This window comes from Podarcis liolepis (assembly GCF_965112155.1).
Source record: "Podarcis liolepis genome assembly, chromosome: 2".
Lineage (NCBI taxonomy): Eukaryota > Metazoa > Chordata > Lepidosauria > Squamata > Lacertidae > Podarcis > Podarcis liolepis.
The window spans coordinates 120743965-120759875 of NC_139555.1; the positions used below are offsets into that span (position 1 = coordinate 120743965).

Below are 15911 nucleotides of genomic sequence, written 5' to 3' on the forward strand. Positions count from 1 at the left end.
TTTATATTTTAAAATTGTATATATTTGTATATATGGAATTTACATTAAAAAATTGTATGTATTTGTATATATACAAAATATTGTGTGTCTATCTATCTATCTATCTATCTATCTTGACTTTTCCTGTAAGACCTATTACAGTCGTTTAGAGTCCTCAACAGGCTCATCTCAGCTATCTGCCAATCTCCCATTCCCACCACCCTTCTGAGTAACACCCCTCCCCACCTTCTCACTATATAGAAGGATCTGGCAACTTCTGTTTCAGTGTATCTGAAGAAGTGTGCATGCACACGAAAGCTCATACCAAGAACTAACTTAGTTGGTCTTTAAGGTGCTGGTGCTACTGGAAGGAATTTTTTTATTTTGACTATGGCAGACCAACACGGCTACCTATCTGTAACTCTATCTATTTATCTATAATTATACATATACATACAAACCTATTTATAGTTTATATAAATTAGATACTAATCAGGAAGGCTTATCTTATGCCTCTGCAGTCGCTGCGCAACCTGTGGGAGAGGTAGACAAATCGCCTTGACTAGACACCTCTCCCGCTTTGACCTCAGCTGCTCCCTCCCTCCCTTCATTCGCTGATTGAACCAGGAAGGAACGCACGCGCTTCCTTTGAACGCTCGCCGCTCGTCTTTCCCCTGCCTGTCTAGGAAGCGCGTGTCGCTCCCTTTAACCCAAGCGGCGGCGGGGCTTTGAAAGGCTGGTATCTTAGAGAGGCAGGAAATGGGGGAACAGGGGGATGTCAATAGTGGGAGCAACTTCCTGCCTTGCGTTTCCCCCACCCTCCACGAAATGTTTCTGCAAAAGCGGCTTGTGAATGCTGTTTGCCAGAAGCTGCAGGCAGGTCAGTGGCTGTTGCTAGAGCGCGTGAAAAGTGCATTTGAAAGTGGGTTTGCTGGTGGGGGGAGAGAAGGGGCCGGGTCTTTCTTGGGAGAGGGGGGCAGGTTCAAAAGAATTATAGAATCCTAGAGTTGGAAGGGACCCTGAGCATCATCTAGTCCCACCCCCAGACCCTCCAACGTTTTTCCTATGAAAATCATTCCATAATGATAATTTTACTATTTAATTTAATTTAATTTTACTATTTACTACACATCTGACTGGGTTGCCCCAGCTACTGTGGACAGCTTCCAACATACATAAAAACATAAAAACATTTTTTTTTAAAAAAAAAAAAAAACCTTCCCTATACAGGATCGCCTTCAGATGGCTCAGGGGTCGGATAGCTCCATACCCTCCAATGCTTCTCCAATTAAAATAGGGATGTCCTAAGAAAAAGTGGGACATTCCGGGATCAAATCCAGAAACTGGGACGGCTTCTCTAAATCAGGGATGTCCCTGGAAAATAGGGACACTTGCAATTGAAGAATATGCCATTGTCCCTTACAGGGATCAAACCTGCAACCTGCTGATGGAGAGGATACAGATTGCTGGTGGAGAGGAGAGAGGGTGACTGGCCCAAGATCACCCAGCAAGCTTCATGACTGAGTGGGGATTCGAACCCTGCTCTCCCAGTTCCGAGTCCAGCATTCTAACCATTACGCCACCCTGGCTCTCCAGTGAAATGTTGCCAGCCTTTAATTCTGTGTACCCCAAAGAGAAAGCCATTCCTCGGAATCACTCAGTTCTGTGCACGCATCTGCTAAGCCTTCCTCAAGGCCATTTGTCTTCTTCTTCTGAGGCGATCCCTCGTAGCCGAGTAAGATTGTCTTTCACGAACCCAGTTTTAACAGTGAGTCCGTGAGTGGCTGTGGAGGCCATTCTGGATCCACAGCTTTGGTAAAGGCTGTTCTCCAATTGGAGTGCTCACAGGCCAGTGTTTCCCAGTTATCAGTGCTTACACAGTCGTACCTCGGACTTCGAACGCCTTTGGCTCCCAAACGCCGCAAACCCAGAAGTGAGTGTTCCGGATTGCGAACGTTCTTTGGAACCCAAGCATTCAATGTGGGTTCTGTGGCTTCCGATTGGCTGTAGCAGCTTCCTGCAGCCAATTGGAAGCCGTGCCTTGGTTTCCAAACTTTTAGGAAGTCAAACGTACTTCCGGAACGGATTCCGGATACAGAGGTACCACTGTACAGGGTTACATACGCTTCAGGTTACAGAAACTTGAGGTTACAGACTCCGCTAACCCAGAAATAGTACCTTGGGTTAAGAACTTTGCTTCAGGAGGAGAACAGAAATCACATGGTGGCAGTGGGAGGCCCCATTAGCTAAAGTGCTTCAGGTTAAGAACAGTTTCAGGTTAAGAACGGACCTCCGGAACGAATTAAGTACGTAACCAGAGGTACCACTGTGCTAGATTTTTTAAAAATTTGCTTTGAGAGTGTCTTTAAACCTCTTTTGTTGTCTCACAGCTGTTTGTCTCTTTCCCTTCAGGGTGAGTGGTTTGTCATCCACCTGCTTCTGAATGACCTTTCTGCGGTCCGGGGATGAGGCATCTCTGAAGGAGCCCTTCTGAACCCCCTTTTGCGTCGACACAGCAGCTCTGGTTCCCAGCGGCGTTGCGGGACGTGGGCAAGAGGCCTCGGGCTAAGCCTGGGAGGCGGGATGGCGGTGGAGCAAGCAGATAGGTCTCCTTCCCTGACTCTCCAGCTGCAGGCCGTGCCGGATGAAAGCAAGGACCCAGAGATGAAGATGGAGCCAGAGGTGCTTCAGGGCCTCAAAGAGGCAACAGGGGCAGGAGACAGCTCACCAGACTCCCAGTCAGCGGCCAGCAGGGTCCCCAAACGCTGGGAAGAGCTGCAGCGCGTTAAGCAGGAGCCAGGTGAGGGTCTGTCGTCGCTCCGCTGGGAAGCCCAGTGGCAGGAATTCCTGAAGGCGGTGCAGACCCCTCACTCTGGCGAGGGCGACCCACAGGTGCCACAAGCCGTGCCGTGGGGTGAAGACAAGAACGCCCTGTCCCGCTGCGAGAGGGCAGAGGCCGTCAGCCAGGGGACTCAAGAACAGAGCCGGGATGGGATCCTTCCTTTCAACAGAGCAGCCCAGCAGGCTGATGGGAGGGAGGGCGCCACTGGCGATGGCGGACCAGCGATAAAGATGGAGGACTCCGCCAGCGGAGAGGCCCAGCGTCGGCTCTTCAGGCAGCTCTGCTACTGGGACGCCCGGAGTCCTCGCGAGGTCTACGGGCGGCTCCGGGAACTGTGTGCGCAGTGGCTGAAGCCAGAGAGGAGCACCAAGGAGCAGATCCTGGACCTGGTGATCCTGGAGCAGTTCCTGGCTGTGCTGCCCTCGGACATGGGGAGCTGGGTGAAAGAGCGAGGCTCAGAGAGCTGCGTCCAGGCCGTGGCCCTGGCAGAGGAATTCCTCCTGAGGCACCAGGAGGTGGAGAAAGCGGGACAGCAGGTGAGAGGGCCTCATCCTGGGATTTCCCCCTGAGGTGGTTGTGGCGCAAAGGCCTGAGTGTCGCACCTTAAAAAGGGTGGAGACCAAGGGTGGGGAGCCTCAGGCACAGGGGCCAAATGCAGGCCTCTCTCTGGCCCTCAGGACCCTTCTCAGGCCATGCCCTTTGTTGACCATCAGTTCTTCTGGATGTTTAGCTGAAATCTCCTTTCTTGTAACTTGAAGCCATGTGTTCGAGTCCTACCTTCCAGAGCAGGAGAACACAAGCTCGCTCCATCTTCCACGTGACAACCCTTATTAGAAGATAGCTATCCTAATTCTCCTCTTTTCCTTTTTTATAATAATTGTTTGATTTTAGAAATCATAAACTTAAAACAAAGTCAGTTATAAAAAAGCCATGTAAAGAGATTACTCTGAATCTCAGGACTTCCCCCCCATCCCCTCCATGGGGTCCTAATATCAGTATTTACAACTGCATATCAGTCTGTTATCCACATTTTTTATCCATCTAAATTGTCCATAGTTTCTGTTACTTTACAAGTGTGGTTAAAATCATGTAAACAGCCTTGATTCCCCCCCTCCCCACGCAAAGAATTCTGGGAACTGTAGTTTGTTCCGGATGCTGAGAGTGCAGGCGGTTCTCATATTCTTACACGGCTAGAAATGGAACACTGGACATTGCTACGATGGTCCCACCCATCCATCAGACTTAGACCTTATCTCTGGTCTGATCCCGTTCCTCACCGCTTCTGTCGTTCTGTGAAATAGTGTCTGGACTAGGGTTACCAGATGTCCCCATTTTCTGGGGCAGTCACCAGATTTGTGAGTAAGTCCCCGGACAAATTCCATCCGCGGAATGTCCCTGGATTTCATCTAATGTCCCCGGGAAACGCAGCAGCGGCAGTCTCAGCAGCCCAGGCCAGTCGGCTCTGGCTGGCTTCAGGAGCTGTTCGGAAGTCCCCATGTGATGGTGGTGCAGGGGCTGTAAGATGCAGCTTCCGGGCTGCCTCCACCTTCCCTGATCCCAGCAACTCAGCTGCGAAGGGTATCAGAGCAGCCTCCCATCTCCTTGTTGTTGTCGTTTAGTCGTGTCCGGCTCTTCGTGACCCCATGGATCAGAGGACGCCAGGCACTCCTGTCTTCCACTGCCTCCCGCATTTTGGTCAAACTCATGCAGGTAGCTTCAAGAACACTGTCCAACCATCTTGTCCTCTGTCGTCCCCTTCTCCTTGTGCCCTCCATCTTTCCCAACATCAGGGTCTTTTCCAGGGAGTCTTCTCTTCTCATGAGGTGGTCTAAGTATTGGAGCCTCAGCTTCAGGATCTGTCCTTCCAGTGAGCACTCAGGGCTGATTTCCTTAAGAATGGAGAGGTTTGATCCTCTTGCAGTCCATGGGACTCTCAAGAGTCTCCTCCATCACCATACAGTGGTGCCTCACAAGACGAAAAGAATCCGTTCTGTGATTCTCTTCGCCTAGCGGTTTTTTCGTCTTGCGAAGCAAGCCCATTGAAGGATTAGCGGATTAGCGCTATTAGCGGCTTTTAGCGGCTTATCTGCTGATCGGATCAGCTGATAAGCGACTTAGCGGCTTAGAAAAAGGGGGGAAAGGGAAAAAAAACCAGCAGGAACTTGCAAGACATTGTCGTCTTGCGAAGCAAGCCCATAGGAAATTCGTTTTGCGAAGCACCTCCAAAACGGAAAACTCTTTCGTCTAGTGAGTTTTCCGTCTTGCGAGGCATTCGTCTTGCAGGGCACCACTGTAATTCAAAAGCATCAATTTCCCAACTCCTACTTGCATGCAAGCAGGAGTGGGGCGGGGATCTCTCAGCTGTGAAGGGAGGCTTCACACTGCCTATCGGAGCTTGCGTGCAAGCAGGAGGGGGCAGGGATCTCTCAGTTAGGCAACGGGAAGCCTCCCTTCCCAGCTGAGGAATCCCTGCTCCCTACTGCTAGCACGCAAGTAGGAATGGGATTGGGGCTGCTCCGATGGGATGGGAGGCATCGTGCTGCCTGAGCCTCGCCGCCGCCGCTGCTCTTGGCCCTCCTCCGCCTTTTATGCCAGACCCACTGCGCACTGCTTCCCCACCCCCACCACCGAAGAACGTACAACTTAGGGGCTGCCCAGGCTCATGGAGAAAGGAGATAGAAGCCTCAGAGGAAGGGGAAACATGGCGGTTAAGTTCAAGGCAGTGGACACCCCTCTGCCAGCCCACTGCCATCGCTGCAGTAGCAACATCCCAAACGTGTAGTATGTATATATGTATAGGGTCCCCAGATTCATTGAAAAAAAATCTGGTAACCTTAGTCTGGACCGCTTTGTTTCTTGACTAAAACGTTGACGGGTATTTCAGGTGCCAGGGGCGTTCCAAGAGGCTGCTGTGACCTTCGCTGGAAATGTGGAGGCATCGCCGGAAACCACCCAGAGGCAGCTTGGTGGGGAGTTCAAGCGGGAAAATGAGGGGGTCTCCAGCGTGCTGGGTAAGGGCTCACCCCCCGCCATGAATTGTCGTTTCAAGTAGGGATAATGCCCTGACGCAGGGAATCACCAACAGGGGGTGCTCGGCCCCTTCTGTGACACCCATGAAAGGTCTCAGTAGAGAAACCCCTCAAAAATCCACAATCCACATCAGACTTGTTTCCTCTTCCTGCTCAGTTCCTGTTTGCATTGACTTAGCCATTCCTACATAGAAATGCCCCCGAAACTGGCCTTAGGGAAGTTTTTAATGTTTGATGTTTTATCGTGTTTTTAATATTCTGTTGGGATGCGGGTGGCGCTGTGGGTTAAGCCACAGAGCCTAGGACTTGCCGATCAGAAGGTCGGCAGTTCAAATCCCCGCGACGGGGTGAGCTCCCGTTGCTCGGTCCCTGCTCCTGCCCACCTAGCAGTTCGAAAGCACAACAAAGTGCAAGTAGATAAATAGGTACCGCTCCGGCGGGAAGGTAAACGGCGTTTCCGTGCGCTGCGCTGGTTCGCCAGAAGCGGCTTAGTCATGCTGGCCACATGACCCGGAAGCTGTACACCGGCTCCCTCGGCCAATAAAGTGAGATAAGCATCACAACCCCAGAGTCGGTTACGACCGGACCTAATGGTCAGGGGTCCCTTTACCTTTTAAATATTCTGTTGGGAGCCACCCAGAGTGGCTGGGGGGGCCCTGGCCAGATGGGCGGGGTATAAGTAATGAAAAATTACTATTACTATTACAGTGGTACCTTGGGTTAAGAACTTAACTCGTTCTGGAGGTCCGTTCTTAACCTGAAACTGTTCTTAACCTGAGGTACCACTTTAGCTAATGGGGTCTCCTGCTGTCACTGCGCTGCCGCCACGCGATTTCTGTTCTCATCCTGAAGCAAAGTTCTTAACCCAAGGTACTATTTCTGGGTTAGCGGAGTCTGTAACCGGAAGCGTTAGTAACCTGATGCATCTGTAACCTGAAGCGTCTGTAATCCAAGGTACTACTGTACTACTACTACTACTACTGCTGCTGCTACTACTTCTATTACTATTATTTCATTGGTGGTCAGGATTAGACACTCTCCTTCCCTTCTGCCCTGAACCGAGGAAAGCTTTTCTCTTCGTGTAAGTGCTGAGACATGTCCTCATTCCTGGGATTTTTTTTAAAAAATAGAAAACTCTGGCACTTTGAGAGTTAAACAGAAAAAAAAACTTATTTCCCAGAAATGTTTCAGGAGTTGGAAATCTACAAAGAACTAGCAAACTGTATACATTGAACTCTGCAGGTGTCACAGGCTTTTCAATAAGATGGCGAATGCTCAGCTGAAATTTACGACTTTCCAAAATATTTAGTAGAAAAGCTGCCTTGTCTCTTTGACAAAAGCAGAATCAACTGTTAAAAGTTTATAGAATCACTGGGTTGGAGATCGCTTTTTGGCTCCACGAAGCTGATTGGCCTTGAAGATGAAATTTAACAGGTGGGCGGGGACACCCCTGTCAATCACCTGATGTCGCAATAACATCAGATGGAAGGTGCCGCTAAAACAAAGTGTTTTCCCTCCTTCATTTTAAGCGGGGTGTTCTGATGCAAACACTATCCTGTTTCACATCTGGTCTAACCCCACCCCCCCAGTCTGGGTGAAAGAACATGATTTGCAAATGAGAGGTTCTTTCTGCAGCTTAACTTGTTGCATCCCTAACTCATGGGATCATAGAATTGTAGCATTGGAAAGGATTTTGAGGGTCATCTGGCCCAAACGCCCACAATGCAGGAATCTCAGCTAAAGCATCCATGACAGATGGCCTTCTAAAAACCTCCAATGAAGCAGGTTGATGATATTATTTATTTATTTATTTATACATACATACATACATACATACATACATACCCCGCCCATCTGGCTGGGTTTCTCCAGCCACTCTGGGTGACTTCCAACAGAATATTAAAATACAATAGTCTATTATAAAAGCTTCCCTAAACAGGGCTGCCTTCAGATGTCTTCTAAAAGTCTGATAGTTGTTGTTCTCTTTGACATCTGGTGGGAGGGCATTCGACAGGTTGGGTGCCACTACCGAGAAGGCCCTCTGCCTGGTTCCCTGTAACTTAGCTTCTCACAGGGAGGGAACTGCCAGAAGGCCCTTGGCGTTGGACCTCAGTGTCCTGGCAGTACAATGGGGGTGGAGACGCTCCTTCAGGTATACTGGGCCGAGGCCGTTTAGGGCTTTAAAGGTCAGCGCCAACACTTTGAATTGTGCTCGGAAACGTACTGGGAGCCAGGGTTAGTTGCTCCAGTTCGTTCCTAAAAATCTCCTTTTGTTATTTCAGCAGGTGACAGGGACCAGTGTGCTACTGGTGGAAAATTATTCTGGGTCCCGCAAGGAAGAGCGATGGGTCAGGAGCTGGAGGAAAAAGATGGAAGCCAAGGAAAGTCAGAGAAGCTTCGGAGCCATGAGATGTGGAGAGACAAATTTCTCCCTTGCCTGGACGACGGCGACATCTGCGAAATGTCAACCCAGCAGGGTGCTCTCAAAAGGAAGAAGCGTGTCAGAAGCGCAGTGAGCAAGAAGCTTCTCCGAGACGAATCGAACCTCCGTGGAATCCACACGGGGGAGAAACCGCACGACTGCTCGGTCTGCGGGAAGATATTCCGCAGGCGCTCGGACCTCAACAGCCACCAGCGAACCCACACGGGAGAGAAGCCTTACGTTTGCCTGAACTGCGGGAAGAGGTTCAACCGGAGCACGAACCTTATTTCACACAAGAGAATCCACACGGGGGAGAAGCCCTATAAATGCTCGGACTGCGGGAAAAACTTCTGCCACAAATCCGGCCTGATCAGGCACCGGAGGACCCACACGGGAGAGAAGCCGTACGCTTGTTCCGAGTGCGGGAAGAGCTTTAGCCAGAGGCAACATCTGATAACCCACCAGCGGAACCACACGGGAGAAAAACCGTTCACGTGCTCCGAGTGCGGGAAGAGCTTCAACCAGAGCCAGCACCTTACCACGCACCAGAGAAACCACACTGGGGAGAAGCCCTTCGAATGCTCCCAGTGCGGCAAACGCTTTTGCGACAAGTCCACCCTTTTTAGACACCAGAGAAGCCACATTGGGAAGAAACCCTTCAAATGCTCCAAATGCGAAGAGAGCTTCTACCGGAGCAAGCATCTTATCAGACATCAGAGAATCCATCTTGAACCTTCGGTGGTCTAATTTCGTGGGGGTTTTTCCCACTCCTAAGTTAATGTATATAAACAGTGTTTGTTCCTTGCTTTTTGCTGTCCGCAAATCATGTTTCGAAGGCATTGGGGATACCGTATTTTTTGCTCCATAAAACACACTTTTGTCTTCTTAAAAAGTAAGGGGAAATGTCTGTGCGTCTTATGGAGCGAATGTGTGGTCCCTAGAGCCGAATTGCCCAGGGGCAAAATGCAGATCATGCTTTTTTGAGATAGAGAGAGAGGGAAGTGGGTGTTCAAACAAAGCCGCTGATCAGCAAGCAATCGGGAGCGAGATAAGGGACGCTAGCAATAAAGGAGGCTGCCTGCGAGGGGGGAGGTAAAGACAGCAAACTTGCAAGGAGAGGAGACAGGAAGACTAAAGCAATGAGGAGAGAAATTAGAAGAAAAGGAGGAGCAAAAAGCTAAGGAAGAGACACTAAGGCAAACAAGAGGGAAGGGGGTGTTGAAAGGAAACAGCTGATCAATAAGCAATCGGGGAGGGAGATGAGGGACACTAGCAATAAAGGAGGCTGCCTGGGAGGGGGAGGTAAAAGCCCATGGATCCTCAGGATTTTTACATTGGGTCACCCCAAATTCACCTGTAATGTGTATGGGTTGCTCATGCGTAAATTGCCGCCTCCCCAGGCTTTGTTGCCTTGCTAAACCTTTCAGTCTGGGCAGCCCTTCACTTCGTGGCTGCCTCAGGCGCTAGCAGAATCCGTCAGTGGGCGTTTCTTAAATCTTTTCCAACATAAAAGTTGTTTGACACCCAGTCTCCTCCTACTCTCTCTGCGCGGAAGTCTTCTGCGCAGGGTGGGCGTGGGTAGCGGAGGACCCGTGCTCTCCCCGCTGGTGTCCGGTGAAGAGTCCTGGAGCCCTCTCGCCGATTCCCCCATCAGCCCCTCTATATCCCCGGTGTTGCGCTGATTTGCTTCCCCATTTGCGGAGCTGCCTCTCTCCCTGCTGGGCCCTTCTCCAGCATCATTTGAGAGCCTTCCCTCCGCCTCTAGCTCAGATGTCAGTTCCCTGACATCACCATCAGATCACATAGCATGTCCATGGCTACAGCCTGCACCAAAAATATCATGCACCTACTGTCTCCTGGGGCCGCAATGGTGCAAAAACGTGGTTACAAAGCACGGATCCACATGGATCCTCAGGATTTTTGCATTGGGCTACTCCAAACTCGCTGTCAAATCACATGTCTGTGGCCACAGCATGAACCACAAAAATCATACATCCACTGTTTCGTTCGGAATATTTTTTTTTCTTGTTTTCTTCTAAAAACTAGGTGCGTCTTATGGAGCGGAAAATACTGTGTAATTACTGCCTTCAGACAGATGGGTGGGGTACAAATAAAAAAAAATTACCGTCATCATCACTCAATAGCCCTCTCCTCTGTGAATTTGTCTTTTTTTAAAATCAGTGGCTGTTGGTGCTTCCTGTGGCAGTGAGTTCCACAGTTTAACTGTGAGATACTTTTCTTTGGTCCAACGTTCGGCATCATTGGATGTCTGGCATTATGGGAGCGCGAGAAGCACGTTATCAATGTTCCCCACGGCTTGCGTTTCCTTTTGCGTGCTACGCATTCATTTCCCCTCCTCAAAATAAAATAAACGTGACAAGCAGCCCATAAGATGGACGGCGCATAATTTTATAAAGTTCTACCTCATTGCCTCTTTCTCGCATTTCCCTCTAAACCAAAAACATATCCCCAAATGTTGAAACCTCTCCTTACGGGGGAGATGGTCCGACTTTGGTGGGTGTTTTCTGAAACTCTTCCCAACTCTATGATATCTTTTGGGAGAGTGGGGACCACATGGGCAAAGCAGCGTTGTTAGCAGAAATATGAATCACCCCGCACTTAGTCCTTTTACAATTTCTCTCTCTGTTAGAAGCTGCCTTAAAGGTAAAGGGACCCCTGACCATTAGGTCCAGTCGTGACCGACTCTGGGGTTGCGGTGCTCATTCCCGCTTTACTGGCCAAGGGAGCCGGTGTACAGCTTCCGGGTCATGTGGCCAGCAGGACTAAGCCGTTTCTGGCAAACCAGAGCAGCGCATGGAAACGCCGTTTACCTTCCCAACGGAGCAGTACCTATTTATCTACTTGCACTTTGACGTGCTTTTGAACTGCTAGGTTGGCAGGAGCAGGGACTGAGCAACGGGAGCTCACCCCGTTGCTGGGATTCGAACTACCAACCTTCTGATCAGCAAGTCCTAGGCTCTGTGGTTTAACCCACAGCGCCACCCGCGTCCCTTCTAGGAAGCTGCCTCACACCAGGTAAATTATCCGGCCGTCTAGCCCAGCAGTGGTGAGTGTCTGCAAATATTTTGGATCTCAGACAGAAAAAGGTCTTTCCCCTCCTCCTGCTCCCTGGTCTTTTTAAACGGAGTTTGAACCCAAGACCTCGTGAGACAGGTGTTCTGCCACCAAGCTACAAATCCTGCAGTATTTGAATATCCCGATATCCACCCTCCCACTGTCTTCCCCCCACCCTAAAATCCCATTCTGTAAAGACTGCATTTCCCACTTGGTTCCTGACATCGTTTGTTCAGATGTGAAACCCAGCCAGATGAGAGGGGAATGAATGAATGAATGAATAAATACATAGATATGATAATTCCTGATCCAACACAATTAACCTTCCTCCCCTGTCCAGCCACCGCCGGGATGAAATTGTGTCTTCATTTTTTATTTTTTTTAAATCATTTTTATTTATTTTCCAATAAAAACAGCCAATCGAGATATCCGAATCATAATCCAATTAAAAATAATAAACTAAAATAAAAACAACAGCCAAATTATAGTCCAAATTGCAATTATTAATTTTTACGGGCTCCCCACAGTCTGGACCTCTGAAGCATATCTCCAGATCTTCCTTCCTGCCTCTTCTCGTTCATATTTCATATTTTCCGCCTTCTGATCTTAACGCTTTAAAGTTCTCCGTCCCTGGCTATGCGATTCTCAGTCATGTCAAAAATCATATATCCTTTCATCCATCAAATACAGCTTTATTTGTAAATATATATTTTTTCGTGCCTTCATTTTTTCATATCGGGTTCTATTAAGGGTTTTCAGCATAAAACACAATGGAAGCCAAATTGATGAAAAGAACTAGGAAAGAAGCAAGGATAAGGAAAAGAAGGAAATAACAAAGTAGAAAAAGAAGCGAAGACGAAAAAGAAGTGTGTGTGTGTGTGTGTGTGTGTGTGTGTGTGTGTGTGTGGAAATCCACAAGACCCTCTATCATAATTTTATTTTAACCCCCAAGGGATGACAACCAAAATGATCAAAGGTCTGGAATCTAAACCTTATGAAGAACAGTTGAAGGTTCTGGGTAGGTTTAGCCTTGAAAAGAGGAGACCAAGAAGAGGCAAGGTAGCCAATTTCAAATTTCGAAAAATAAATTTCAAAAACCAGGCGGAGGGCCTTCTCGGTAGTGGCGCCCTCCCTGTGGAATGCCCCTTCTTCAGATGTCAAGGAGATAAAAGAATTATACAACTTTTAGAAGACACCTGAAGGCAGGCCTGTATAGGGAGGCTTTTAAGGCTTGATGTTTTTATTATGTTTTTAGTTCTTCTGTAAGCTGCCATGGTGGTCATGTGAAAGATGGAACAAACTTGTTTTCTCCTGTTTTGGAGGGCCAGACTGGAACCAGTTTTTTTAGCCCAAGGCAACAGCTCTCCAGGACCTCAGAGAGGGTGTCTTTCCCAGCCCCACCTGCGAGACAACAGGATTTGAACCTAGGACCTTCCACATGAAAAATGTGTTCTCCCACTAAGCTACTGCCTCTTCCTCTAAAAATAAAGCAAGATTCTAGTCCTCATTTTTTTTGTTTAGTCATTTAGTCGTGTCTGACTCTTCGTGACCCCATGGACCAGAGCACGCCAGGCACTCCTGTCTTCCACTGCCTCCCGCAGTTTGGTCAAACTCATGCTGGTAGCTTCGAGAACACTGTCCAACCATCTCGTCCTCTGTCGTCCCCTTCTCCTAGTGCCCTCCATCTTTCCCAACATCAGGGTCTTTTCCAGGGAGTCTTCTCTTCTTGTGAGGTGGCCAAAGTATTGGAGTCTTAGCTTCAGGATCTATCCTTCCAGTGAGCACTCAGGGCTGATTTCCTTCAGAATGGAGAGGTTTGATCTTCTTGCAGTCCATGGGACTCTCAAGAGTCTCCTCCAGCACCAGAATTCAAAAGCATCCATTCTTCGGCGATCAGCCTTCTTTATGGTCCAGCTCTCACTTCCATTCATCACTACTGGGAAAACCATGGCTTTTACTATACGGACCTTTGTTGGCAAGGTGATGTCTCTGCTTTTTAAGATGCTGTCTAGGTTTGTCATTGTCTAGTCCTCAGCTGACTTAAAAATGAATGTACGAAGCTGTATCAGGACACTGGTCCATCCAGCAACTAGCAGAGGCTCCTCAGGGTTTCGTTAAGAGACTGTTTTGTGAAGGACGCTGGGAACTGTAGTTTTGTGCTTGGACAAACTACAATTCCCAGGATTTCTTTGGGGAAAGCCATGTGCTTTGAATGTGGTTTGTATGCAAGCCCGGGAAACGGGAACAAGCACAATGGACCAAGCTGTAGCGTTGCAATGAAAGTGAACCATGGTGGTCATGTCCAGAGATTAAAAAAAATTGGGATATGATTCATGAAGAGATTTAAAAAATGGATAAAAGTATCGTATACCAAAAGGGCAGAAGCATATCTATTAGGAATTTTGAATAAGGACATTCCCAATGACAAAATTAACATATTTCTGTCCGCAACAACGGCAGCAAGAATGTTGGTAGCCAGTCACTGGAAAGGAAATTATATCCCAACAAAGGCGGAACGGATAAGTAAACTTTGTGAGTACCTGGAGTTAGCAAAATTGATGGATTTAATAAGGCATAAATAAAAAATTATCATTCAGAAACAATGGAAATGTTTAAAGGATTATACAAGCAGGGCTCAAATACGAAAGTTTGGTTGTGTCTAGACTAACCTTGTGAAGAATACAGAGAACATAAAGATTTGATGGATTATGAAAGAATTTAAGGAAGGGAAATGACTGAAGAACAGATGTAAATACGAGCAAGATAACTAAGAGACATGCGGTGAATGCGGTGGAAGTCTTTTAAAATATTTTAACTAAGATTATATACTGTAGTGTTTGAAGCAAGAATTTGGTAATATTTTCTTTTTTCTTCTTTTCCTTTTATCTGTTTTCTTATAACTTTTCTTCTTTTTTTCTTATTAGTTTTCATTTTGGGAAATATGTATATAAGGGTGTTTACAGTGCTATGTATCATTTTATTGTTCTTTTTTGTTGTCTTTTTACTGAAAAAAAATCAATCAATAAATATATAAAAAAGAAAGCGAACCATTTTACAGAATCAACAGCACACTGCAAGGCTCATGCATTGTGTTTTTTGTCTCAGTACAAATAGTTTGGAGGTGAAGAGGCGGTGGAAGAATCTGACCCCCTCCCTGGGTTGTGTAGGTTTCCACATAACCCCAAATCACCATTCATACGCTTCCTCTCCCATGTAGATCCTCTGGTGCTCAGCCAGGACGGATCCTCGCTGGAAGCTCTCCCCACACATGGAGCATTCATGAGGATGTTCTTCGGCATTCAGCCTCCCCAGACCCAAACTGTGCTGGCCGTTCCTCCCAGGATTTGAGGAGAAGGGCTTTTCTGCTCCAAAGTGCACTGGGCTTTCACTAAAGGGAACTGGACTTCTGGGTGATGGCTGCGTTCATTTGCTCCCTGGTGTCCTGTGGACTCACGCTTTTTGTTATGTACTGAAGTTCTCACCCTGGGCCAGCAGGGGGATACTGCAGATAGTTTCCACTCAGGTCCACATATGCAAATAAGGAATTGAAAGTGACATTCAGTGATTGGATAGTTACAGAAAGTTGTTACTGTTGTGTTATAGTGGAGCTCTATATAAGAAGGCTGGCTGAACCCTTCAGTTAATTTCTCTTCTGGGTCTGTGAATAAACAAGAGCTGTTTGAAGAATCGCTGTGTCGTCTGATATGTTCACCCACAACTTAACCCTTTTGCTCTGCAATCTCAGCTAACAAAGGAATGTTCCTCAGGGATATTCCCTCTGGCACAGCTTCCCTGTGGTGGGAATTCTCTGTCTTGATCTTTCTCCCTTTACCTGCAGGTGAAACCAAAAACATTTTTTAAACATTGTGTGTGTGGGAAACCCCTAAGGGAACAAGCGCCCCTCCTGGAGTCTCCAGCAACAGCTATTCAGGAGGATTCCTGCTTCCAACCACAGAGGCAGAGCATATAACCATCCAAAGTCTTCAGGTAAAGGTAAAGGGACCCCAGACCATTAGGTCCAGTCGTGACTGACTCTGGGGTTGCGGCGCTCATCTCGCTTTATTGGCCAAGGGAGCCGACATGCAGCTTCAGGGTAATGTGGCCAGCATGACGAAGCCGCTTCTGGCGAACCAGAGCAGGGCATGGAAACGCCGTTTACCTTCCCGCCGGAGCGGTACCTATTTATCTACTTGCACTTTAGCGTGCTTTCGAACTGCTAGTTTGGCAGGAGCAGGGACCGAGCAACGGGAGCTCATCCCATCGCAGGGATTCAAACTGCCAACCTTCTGATCAGCAAGCCCTAGGCCCTGTGGTTTAACCCACAGCGCCACCCGCTTCCCCTACCAAAATCTTATCCTCCAGGAATTTTATCTAATCCCCTGCTAAAGCCTTCCAGGTTTTTCAGCCATTGGAAGGCACCACAATTTATTAGGAATATAGGAAGACTTTACACTGTGTAGTAATATCGATTAATAATAATAGCCAAGTCTCACCAGGCATTCATATCTAGGGAAGGAACTCCATAACTGGGCTGCCACCATTCAGATGGTGCCTTCTGCCAGGT

The 15911-nt window shown here is 48.0% G+C and overlaps 2 protein-coding genes and 1 long non-coding RNA gene across 3 annotated transcripts in view; 2 read left to right on the plus strand and 1 right to left on the minus strand.

Moving 5' to 3' along the window:
- Positions 1–15911, plus strand: part of LOC310701787 (uncharacterized protein) — a 224343-nt gene that overhangs the window by 195443 nt on the left and 12989 nt on the right. The gene's annotated exons all lie outside the window — the stretch shown is intronic.
- On the plus strand, positions 713–9077 carry LOC310701442 (uncharacterized protein). Its single transcript, XM_083492276.1, has 4 exons — positions 713–859; positions 2392–3357; positions 5706–5832; positions 8133–9077. Exons 2-4 carry the CDS (start codon positions 2563–2565, stop codon positions 9017–9019), a joined length of 1809 nt encoding a protein of 602 aa, XP_083348402.1. The 5' UTR covers positions 713–859; positions 2392–2562; the 3' UTR covers positions 9020–9077.
- Positions 9027–15200, minus strand: LOC310702121. Its single transcript, XR_014523266.1, has 2 exons — positions 10064–15200; positions 9027–9626 (listed from the first exon to the last, which is right to left on the minus strand). It is a non-coding gene; the product is annotated as an uncharacterized lncRNA (long non-coding RNA).